General features: G+C 46.3%; 2 protein-coding genes across 3 annotated transcripts in view; both read left to right on the forward strand.

Moving 5' to 3' along the window:
• Window positions 1-1,773, forward strand: part of LOC121936144 (F-box only protein 44-like) — a 5,072-nt gene extending 3,299 nt beyond the window's left edge. Inside the window, exon 5 of one of the 2 annotated variants that reach the window (XM_042478017.1) lies at window positions 405-622. In XM_042478017.1, coding sequence (XP_042333951.1) covers window positions 405-486 — 82 coding nt within the window. In that variant the 3' untranslated portion in view covers window positions 487-622. Of the gene's footprint in view, window positions 1-404 lie in introns of both variants that reach the window. The other variant, XM_042478016.1, reaches the window with a different exon arrangement.
• Window positions 1,774-1,912: 139 nt separating this feature from the next.
• Window positions 1,913-9,886, forward strand: part of LOC121936375 — a 9,726-nt gene continuing 1,752 nt past the window's right edge. Inside the window, exons 1-8 of the mRNA XM_042478582.1 lie at window positions 1,913-3,002; window positions 3,539-3,819; window positions 4,192-4,357; window positions 4,733-4,828; window positions 5,488-5,602; window positions 6,491-6,637; window positions 8,609-9,197; window positions 9,291-9,417. Coding sequence (XP_042334516.1) covers window positions 2,833-3,002; window positions 3,539-3,819; window positions 4,192-4,357; window positions 4,733-4,828; window positions 5,488-5,602; window positions 6,491-6,637; window positions 8,609-9,197; window positions 9,291-9,417 — 1,691 coding nt within the window. The 5' untranslated portion in view covers window positions 1,913-2,832. The remainder of the gene's footprint in view (window positions 3,003-3,538; window positions 3,820-4,191; window positions 4,358-4,732; window positions 4,829-5,487; window positions 5,603-6,490; window positions 6,638-8,608; window positions 9,198-9,290; window positions 9,418-9,886) is intronic.

Raw genomic sequence — 9,886 nt, forward strand, 5'->3', positions numbered from 1 at the left:
GAGGAGACAGAAGATAGAAGATGACGATGGTAGAGGAGGAGGAGATGGAAAGGGATGGATTAATGAGAGGATGGTGGTGGAGGAGACGAAGATAGAAGAGGAAGATAGCAGAGAAGGAGGTGGTGGAGGAGGAGGTGGAAAAGAATGGAGGAGAAGGGAGAGGATGGAGAATGGAGGATGGAAGAGGAGACAGAAGATAGAAGATGACGATGGTAGAGGAGGAGGAGATGGAAAGGGATGGGTTAATGAGAGGATGGTGGTGGAGGAAATGGCAGACGATAGAAGAGGAAGATGGCAGAGAAGGCGGAGGTGGGAAAGGGTGGAAGATGGAAGAGGCATGAAGAAGACCAAGACCTACTACTAACTGGTTGCTCTCTCTGTCTTTTGCTCTGCCTCTTCTTCAGCTTTTGCATACCTTTGACGATTACCCTCCTGGAGTTCGCATCATTATGGTGGAACATGAAGGCTACACTTGGAATTATTTGAAGATCACCGGTACCAGCATCATCCTCGACCCAGAAGAAACGGTACCAAGAGAACCCCAGGCACCGACTCCCCTAAATCTTCCCAAAAAGCCTTCTTTTTTCTCCTGCATCTCTTCTCCTCTGCAATTCTTGAAAAGGCAAAAAAATACCTCCTAGCTTACAGGCTCTCATTTCCCCAAAAGGTTTTCTCTGAAGCTTTGTGTGTCCATCTCCTCTTCATTTATGAGACCTATTATTATGATGATTATTAAAGTGTATTTATATAGCGCCGCCATTGGCCAGAAAACACACAAAGTGTCCTCTTTAGCACAGCGGAGTTAGGCACCGGTAAGATTTCGGTCACTGGAAGAAAACCCCAGGAAAGGGTTTGCCTTTGCCCTTCCAGCAAACAAAGCAACACAAAGAGTTCGCTGTGGCGATAGCATTGGAAAGATTTAGGACGGAGCTGAGCAATTGTGGGGGGCTAAAGGGTTTTAGGCACTTAGGGGGCCTATGAGAGGCTTAGCAATCCTGGAAGATATTGTGATATTATGGACTTTTGGGGAGAGAATGTTGCACTGATTGGATAGTTAGGGATGCACCGTGTAGTAGAGCTTGTAAGGTAAGGATCTGTCAGGAGTGAACGAATGGGATGCTGGGAGCGAGTGGCGATTGGTGAAATGGCTGAAAGGAATCAAATAAGGCCAGTGATTGACAGATGAGGAGTGACAGCTGGGTCCGTTGAGGGTGGGATTAGGAGTCTGAGTAGACTTAGGCCTCATTCCCATTTGCAAAAAAAAAGCGGTTTGCGATCCGAATCGATGGATCGATTTGACAGCGGAGCATGGTTCCCACTACATTTGCCCCGATCGCATTTCCCCCCTCTAAAATAACCCAGTTGTGGCTCACATTCACAAATGAATCGGTTCCAAATGGACCTGCTCCAGCCGGCCAAAGGGCAAATTTAAATTGATTCTGATCTGCAACTAGTTCACATTTGCGTGGAATCGGTTTATCCAAAAAGACGCAGAAAACACGGGTTAAATGAGTCTGGAGTGTTGCTGAATCCCTTCAGTGATTCGATTGAAGTGGGAACCAGGGTCATTTGAACTGATTCAAACTGAATTACGATCCGGTTTAAAAGGTAGTGGGAATGAGGCCTTAGTCAGGGTCAGAGGCAAGTTAGCATCAGGGTTGGAGTTAACTAGGAGAGGAGTGTGAGAAAGAGTGAGAGATGTGATTCAGATGCATTAAGTACATAATCTCTGGTTTTATGCTTCTATTTAATAAATCTATTATTGCTGCTGCTGCTACTGTTGTTGTTATTGTCGGTGTCAACCCTTCACCTTTGGGGGTTAGAGGTGGAGGAGCCCTGTGAAAGTGGAAAAACTGCAAATATAATAATTATAATAATATTTATTTATTTATAAATATGTTAGGACCCCCCAAAAAAACATCCCACCCAGAGCACCACCCAAAACTTTCTTTTGCAACCTTGCAAAACATGGTCTCTGCCACATTTGCTTCCACTTTTAATCTGATGTTAGCAGCCTCCGCTGCAGAGGATCCACTGTCTCTTCCTCCCATCCAGACGAAAGCAACGCCGTACTTTCCCCATTTTGCCAGGCTTCGCATCTTCCCCATTTCCAAAGTCCGTCCACTTTGAACCTGACGTTTGTAGCCACCGCCATGAAGGGGAAGGTACAGTGAAAAGCCATGGCAAACCGCCTCTGAATAAATCTTGCCAAGAAAACCCTAGGACAGGTTCACTATACTGGGTGACCTAGTGGTCTGAGCATTTGATTCCAACTCTGGGAGACCAGGGTTCGAATCCCTGCTCAGTCCTGGAAATCCACCGCATGACTTTGGGGCATGCCACTTTCTGCCAGCCTCTTACGAAAGCAATGGCAAACCTCCTCTGAATAAATCTTGAGATCCCGCACGATGCCATGGCTTCAGAGTTGGACTAGAGTTTGAGGAGATCGGGGTTCAGATCCCCGACTCAGCCATAGAAACCCACTGGGTGACATTGAGCAAGTCATATACTCTCAGCCTCAAAGAAAGTCAATGGCAAACCCTCCCTAGACAAATCCTGCCAAGAAAACCCTGTGAGAGGGTCGCCGTCCGTCGGAAAGGACTCAAAAAGGCACCCAGCAACAAACATCTGGAGTCTGGCGTAATGTGGATTTATGGAAGTGTGGAGGCCACTCCAGCTGGGAATTGAACCAGGCTGCTCAACTGTTTACATTCCTCCAGACTCCTCCCGTCTCTTTGCTTTGCGTGACCTAAGCACTGACGCATTGCACGCACATGAACTTGGGAAAGTTCCTTCCTATTGCACATTGCTTTGGGGGAATAAAGGGAAAGGATGTTTTCTGTTGGGAGTGAGGCAGCTGACACCAACAAGGAAGGATTTCTGTCTGCATCGCTTTCCTCCAAGTCTCAGCCCCATTTTTCCAGCCTCTTTTGCTTTCTCAGGAGCCCAATGTCTCACTCCAGAAGTCTCTGCTGCTGGTGTCCTCCTGTTTCCCAGCCCAGGTAATACTGGCCTCTCCTTGGAAATATTGGCACATGTATACATGTATAGGAATCTCTGTAAATATGGGCAAAGGTGTGTCTCCATTTTGCAAGGGGATGAGGTTCTTTTAGGGTCAAGAGCAAGAAGGTTTATGGCCAACCTGGACGGCAAGGAAAAGGCAGCTGGACAGTCTCACATTCTCCATTTAGCATTACTAGTTAAAATTAATTTCTAATGCAGGGATGCTCAAACTTTGATCTTCCAGCTGTGTTGTACTTCAGTTGCCGGAAGCCCCCTCCAGCATAGCCACCAGTGATGAATTCTGGGAGCTGAAGTCCAAACAGCCTAGAGACCCATTCGTTCTGATGCATTACTTCTGAGGTCTGCCTCTTACGGCATTTTTCTCTTGCATTTGGTTGATGCTCCGGATGATGGTGGATCTTGAAACGCAAAGGAGCTGCTCAGGTCTTTGGTCCATTTCCTGGTGAAGGACATGGCAAAGTGACCCCTGGTCTTGGTTCTGTCCTTCATCTACTCTTCTGTGTTTTTCCTCCAGCTGGATACGATTTCTGTTGAGGAAGAAGGTGACCATCAAAGACCTTCCCGAAGATGTCCTTCTAGAGGTCCTGTCCCTGGTCCCAAGGAAGGACCTGATCCTCAACTGCCGGCTGGTTTGCTCACATTGGAGAGATCTGGTGGACCTCCCCTTTCTTTGGAAGCGGAAATGCCAACGGATGGGCTTCTATCCAGAGACGTCGGATAACACCTTCCAAGATTGGAGGACCTTCTGCTTTCTTAATTGCAAGAGGAACTTAGTCAAGAACCCTTGCGGAGAAGGTTGGTCCCTGCTCTCCTAAGAGGAAAGAGCTAAACATCTCTCAGACTTCAGTGTGACCGAGTGGCAGACGGTAGCTGCCATATCAATGGATGTGGCAAGTCAGTGGCACGTTTTGGATAGCTTTCAAAGAGCTCTCCGACATACTAAACCTATTTAGGAATAAGGTTCGGAACCCTGGATAGTTTATTTCAGTGGTTGCATTTTCAGTGGTTGCTCATAGAAAACAGGCAACAAGGGTTTGTTCCAGCCTGAACAAACCCTTGCTGCCTGTTTTCTATGAGCAACCACTGCTCCATTCGGTGTCTCCCGCTGTTGCTGTTTTTCATTGATCAATCGATTGATTTCTATGTATCTCTTTGGCTCTTCCGCAGCAGGCTTGGAGTCCTGGCAAATGAATGGGAACAAATGGGACACTGATGAGCAGATCGTGCCGTACGTCAGCTCCCGTTTCTACAAACTTTGCAGATTCATCCCTTGTCCTCCCCAAGATGTCCAGAAATGCTTTATCTTCACCTGTCCAGCAGGCTGCTATTCAGAGTTGAGGATTCAATTATATTTCCCCCCATTCCCTATGGGGATTTGCATGAAAATATGGGCCAGAATCCTGATCGTGAATCTACGGTTACACATTTGCAATTGCTACGTATTCACGATACCTATGTTGCCTCTAGTTTATGGGTTGCATAGGGACTTAACAGTAAACAGCTGCTGCAATCGACAGGGGTCTGTTGCCCTATTGATTCGGAAGTGCGGCATTCCCACACTCCTCGTGTAAGCCATGCACACCGCATGCAAACAATGAGGATTTGCAATGGGGTCCTTTCTCTGCATCTCCTGATGGAGATCCTCCAGAAGCAGCATGAACATAAAATTGCAGTGCTGTGCCACTGACTCTTTTCATTTGTAACCCAGGAGTGGTACCAAGAAGCAGCGCATCAATTTAATGGAGGAGGGCTACTCAAATCAGCTGATGGACGAAACCAAGCCCAAGATCATCGTGAAAGACTGGTGAGTACTAGTGAAAGATGAACTGGTTATAATGGTGGTGGGATAGGGGAAGGTTTTGTTATGGGGAATAGGGCAGTCACCATACGGTGACGTTTCGGATCACACCCCAGGGATTTCCACATCTGCGTGGGAATCTGAACTCGAGTCTCCAGGAGTCCCAAGACTCAAACCACTACTCCACACTGCCTCTCCTCTTCTTGGCCCTATATCTTCAGAAGAGGTTTCCAATGGTCTTCCTTGGAGGATGAGAGAGCGTGACCTATCCAAGGTCTTCCAGGGCTGAACCGGGATTCGAACCTGGATCTCCTGGATTCTTATAGTCCAACATTCGAACCGCAACACCACACTGGTTCTTCTATTGCGACCCCTTGGTCACCACCCAAAGGTCCCTTCCTCTCCATTGAGCCGAGGACGATGAGACCCAAATGTGCCGATCCCTGCTTAATGCTGCCTTCTGGTTGTTTAAATAATGGGATGTGATTTCATGGTGACAAGGGAATTTTAACTGTTGTGTCAGTGGGAGGGATAATGGGACTATTTTATATTGTTGTATTTGTACGCATATTTGTATGCTGCCTCAATCCAGACGGAGAGGCGGGATAGAAATCAATTACTTTTATTATTATTGTATTCTTTTTCTCGCTTGGTCCTCAAAATAGGCAATATCCCGACTGGAGGTCCCATTGCAAGCTGCACGTAAAACTGCTGTCTGCTACCTTCGACATCCTTCAAGAACGCTATCTAGAAGGCAGAGAGCATAACTGGTGGAATGAGGTAAAGGCAACCTAGCGGCAAAACACAATTCATCCTAGTAAGGATTTGTTTGCATGGATTATGTATTCCAGATTCCCCCCGGACTCACTGTCTCCTGTTTACACGATGCAGGGCACAAAACCCCAAATCGGGGACGTAGGACCCTATGATCCTCTTTGCACATTTTGGACGGGTGCTAGAAATCTCTAAGCAAACTGCAGATCTGAGAATCCAGAGCAGATCAAGTGGCATGAAACTGCTTTAACTGCATGAATTTTATTACTGCTGTAAGCCACCTCCATCCCATGGAGAGGAGAGACAGTGCAGATATACCCCAGGTATATCTTTCGACGCAGGAGCGTTGCTGTCGCCTTTAAAACAGTTTTGAAAGTTGTCCAAACCTTTCTGGAAAGCGCCTCCTTCTTTGCAGGCCTTTAAGGCAGAGGCTGGATGGCCGTCTGTCTTGGATGCTTTGATGGAGAGTTCCTGCATGGCAGAAGAATGGGGTTGGACTGGATGGCCTTTTTATGGGGGGAGGTCTCTTCCAACTCTACCATTCTGTGGCCTGGGACAGACGGTCCAAAAGCCGCGTGCCGTCACCAATAGTACGGTTCAGGATCACGCAGTAACCGCATGCTCCCAAACCCTAGCCTGTAACGCCAGCGGCATCATGGCGGTGTCCTGTCCTGGACAGAAGTCGCTGCAGGTTGCTTACAACTCCAATGCGCCAATGGCGCATTCATGGCGCCTTAAAAAGAACCCGGGCCACCGGCCACCGGATCCAAACTTTCCGCTGTGCAGGAAATGCAGAATAACAGGAACCGAAACTGGTCCACTTTCCTGCAATGCATGCAACCGCTGCATCAAAATCTCACAATTGGATGCTCTCTCTTCTTCTCTCACCTTCAGGTCTCACACACCTTTGAGTACTACCCTCCCGGGGTCCGTCACATTGAGCTGGAACATGAAATCTATACTCGGACCTACGTGAAAATCACGGATAGCAGCGTCACGATCGACCCGGAGGAGAGAAGAAGATCCCAAGAGGACCTCTTTGTCACGACATTCACGAGGCCTGTTTTCCCCAATTTCGCTCCCTGCTGCCGTTCTTGAGAGAAAGAGGCTTTTCCCCATAGTTCACAAGCCACCTGCGTTCATTCGTCCCAAATACCGCATCTTCTCGACTATAAGTCGCCCTTGCGTATAAGTCGAGGGCAAGTTTTGGGGCCAAAATGATGGATTTGGATATGACCCTTGGATAAGTCAAGGGTGCAACTTAGGGGCATATAGCAAAAGACCTAAATGCCGCATGTACCCGACTATACATCAACCTCGAGGGCATGTTTTGGGGCCAAAATGAGGGATTTTGATATGACCTATGGATATGTCGAGGGTGCAACTCAGGGTATCGTGTCCGCCGGGGTTTGGCTGCAGGATCCCCAAATCTGTGGATGCTCAAGTTCCGTTAACTATAATGGCATTGCAAAAGGGTGTCCCTTATATAAAAGGGCCAAACCAAGGCTTGCCTATCGTTATGTTTTCAAAGTATTTTCAAGCCCTTGATGCTTGAATCCGAGGATAAGAAAAAAACGTGGATAAGGAGGACTGACTGTGTATACAGGATTCACTGTTTTTATTGCTTGCAATAAAAGTTGTTTCTTTTTAAATTCAATCGTAATGTTTGTCTTGGTCACTTCTTTCCTTTTTTAAATGCAGTTGCAACTTTTGCTTTGGCTTTGGCTGCATTTCTGTTTGCAGTGCAGCTAGCTGCCTTTGCCAACCCAAGAAAATACCTTGCCTCCTCCTCCTCCAAAGAAAGTAAAACAGAAGAATAAGAAATGAAGGACCCGGAATTGCTCCTTGCAAAGCCTGGGTTGTGTCACTCTGCTTTTAGCTCTATGTTTCCTGCTTGCATTTGCATCTCATTTGCATTTCCCCGGTGCAAAACCCAGGGAATTTCCTCCTCCAGGCAATCTGCCGGCTAGCTTTGCTTTGCTTTAAACCCAGGCTCCCTCTTTGCCTTGGCTTTGCAAAGGTATCCCCCCAAAAAGGAAGGGCTTGCAAAAGAAGGGTGGGGCAGTTTGCACGTGAGAATGCAAGACACACGTGTCTTCTCTCTTCCACAGCCCTTTTAAGTTCTCCCCTCTGAGAGCAAGGGTCCCCTTTCCATTGGCTGTTTGCTGGGTGGACTACAAGGCCCATCATCCCCAAGGGCTGGGTGGGTGGGGAGGATGGGAGTTGTAGTCTCCATCATTCAGGAAGGGGTCTGTGTGTGTGTTTCTGCATGGGAGAAGCCTCATTGGGAGCCCCATTAATCAATGCTACAATTGACACACACATATTATGTATATGTATATGTTTGTATGATATGTGTGTGTGTATATATATGTATGAAGTATATGTATATATATATATGTGTGTGTGTGTATGTATATGATATATGTATAAATATGTATATATGTAATGTATATTATGTATATGTGTATGTACTGTATGTATGTATGATATATATGTGTGTGTATACATATGATATGTGCATATATATGCATGTATATATGTATGATGTATATGTGTATATATGTATGTATATGTATGTATGTATATGATATACACATATGAATGGTGTATATGTGTGTGTGTATATATATATGTATATATGTGTGTGTCTATATTTATGATGTAAATATGTGTGTGTGCATATATATATATATATATATATATATATATGTATATATGTATGTATATATATGATATATACATATGAATGGTGTATGTGTGTGTGTGTGTATATATATATATATATATATTTGTATGGTGTATATATATGTATATATGTGTGTGTATATATTTATGATGTATGTGTGTGTGTATGTATATATGTATGCATATATGTATATGTATGTATGGTGTATATATATATATGTGTGTGTGTGTGTATACATACGTATGTATGTATGTATTTAGTTGTTGTGTGCCTTCAAGTCCTTTCCAGTTTAGGGCAACTCTATCATGGGGCTTTCTTGACCAGTTTCTTCAGATGCAGTTTGCCATTGCCTTCCTCTGAGGCTGAGAGAGTGTGACTTGCCTAAGGTCACCCAATGGGTTTGCATGGCTGAGCCAGGATTCGAACTGTGGTCTATTTCCTTCTGGGCATGGAAAGTCCATTTAGCTGCAAATACTTTGTTGGAGACGAGGGTTCGAATCCCAGCTCAGCCATGGAAACCCACTGTACATACAAGAAAACTGTGTGATGGGTTGGATGCCAGGTCGGAAACGACGACAAACGCAATTACTTTCTTGCTCGTCTTTCTTTCCGCCCAAACTTCCACAGCCGCCCGAGGCCTTTTCCGGAGCGAGATGGCGCACATTGCAGTCTTGCCGGAAGACATCTTGATCGAGGTCCTGGTCCGAGTCCCCGCCAGGGAGCTGGTCCGCAACTGCCGCCTGGTTTGCTCGCTTTGGAGGGACCTCGTCGACCTCCCCAGTTTGTGGAAACGCAAGTGCCAGGCAGACGGGTACCATCCAAAAATGTTGGAGAAGAACCCGCCGGATTGGAAGGTCCACTACTTCCTTTGCAGCCTGAAGCGGAACCTGATCAAGAACCCATGCGCCGAAGGTGCGTCGTCCCTTACCAAAATATATTATTAATTAATATTAATTATGATTATTATCGTCCCTTCACTGTCTCTCCTTTCGTGTCCCTGCGCAGAAGGCTTTTGTTCCTGGGAGAAAGAATTAAGCGGTGGAGATGAGTGGAAGATCGAGGACCTCCCCGGATCCCACGGGCGCGAATTCCCTCATCCGCACGTCCGGAAATACTTCGTCACGTCGTACGGGTGAGGATCATAGTCTTCCCTAGATGATACACAATATGACCCCTATATCCATAGGGACCAGTATCCACAGTTTCACTTGCACACTTGTGAAAGAATGCGTCCTCTCTGGGCATTTCCTAGGTCCTCCGGCGCAGCTCTATGGTATGCTTCTGATGGAGGCTGACCTTAGAGTTGCATAGGAGGACCTAGAAATGCTTAGAGTGATGCTCTAGGTATTTTCCAGGTCTTCCAGCGCAATTCTGTGGTATGCGTCTAATGGACGTTGGCCATAGAGTCATGCAGGAGGACCTAGAAATGCCTAGAGAGCTGTTCATTCATTTCAATCAGGGATGCTACTATCCATGGTTTCACGTTTCCAAAGTTAGTACGAGAATGTATCCGCAACACTGTCAAAGAGGAGCAGAAGTGGCGTCACACCACTTCAGATTTTGGTTCTCCCTCGATCCAATACAGCGAGAGGCGGGATACA

This window comes from Sceloporus undulatus, chromosome 7 (genome assembly GCF_019175285.1).
Source record: "Sceloporus undulatus isolate JIND9_A2432 ecotype Alabama chromosome 7, SceUnd_v1.1, whole genome shotgun sequence".
NCBI lineage: Eukaryota > Metazoa > Chordata > Lepidosauria > Squamata > Phrynosomatidae > Sceloporus > Sceloporus undulatus.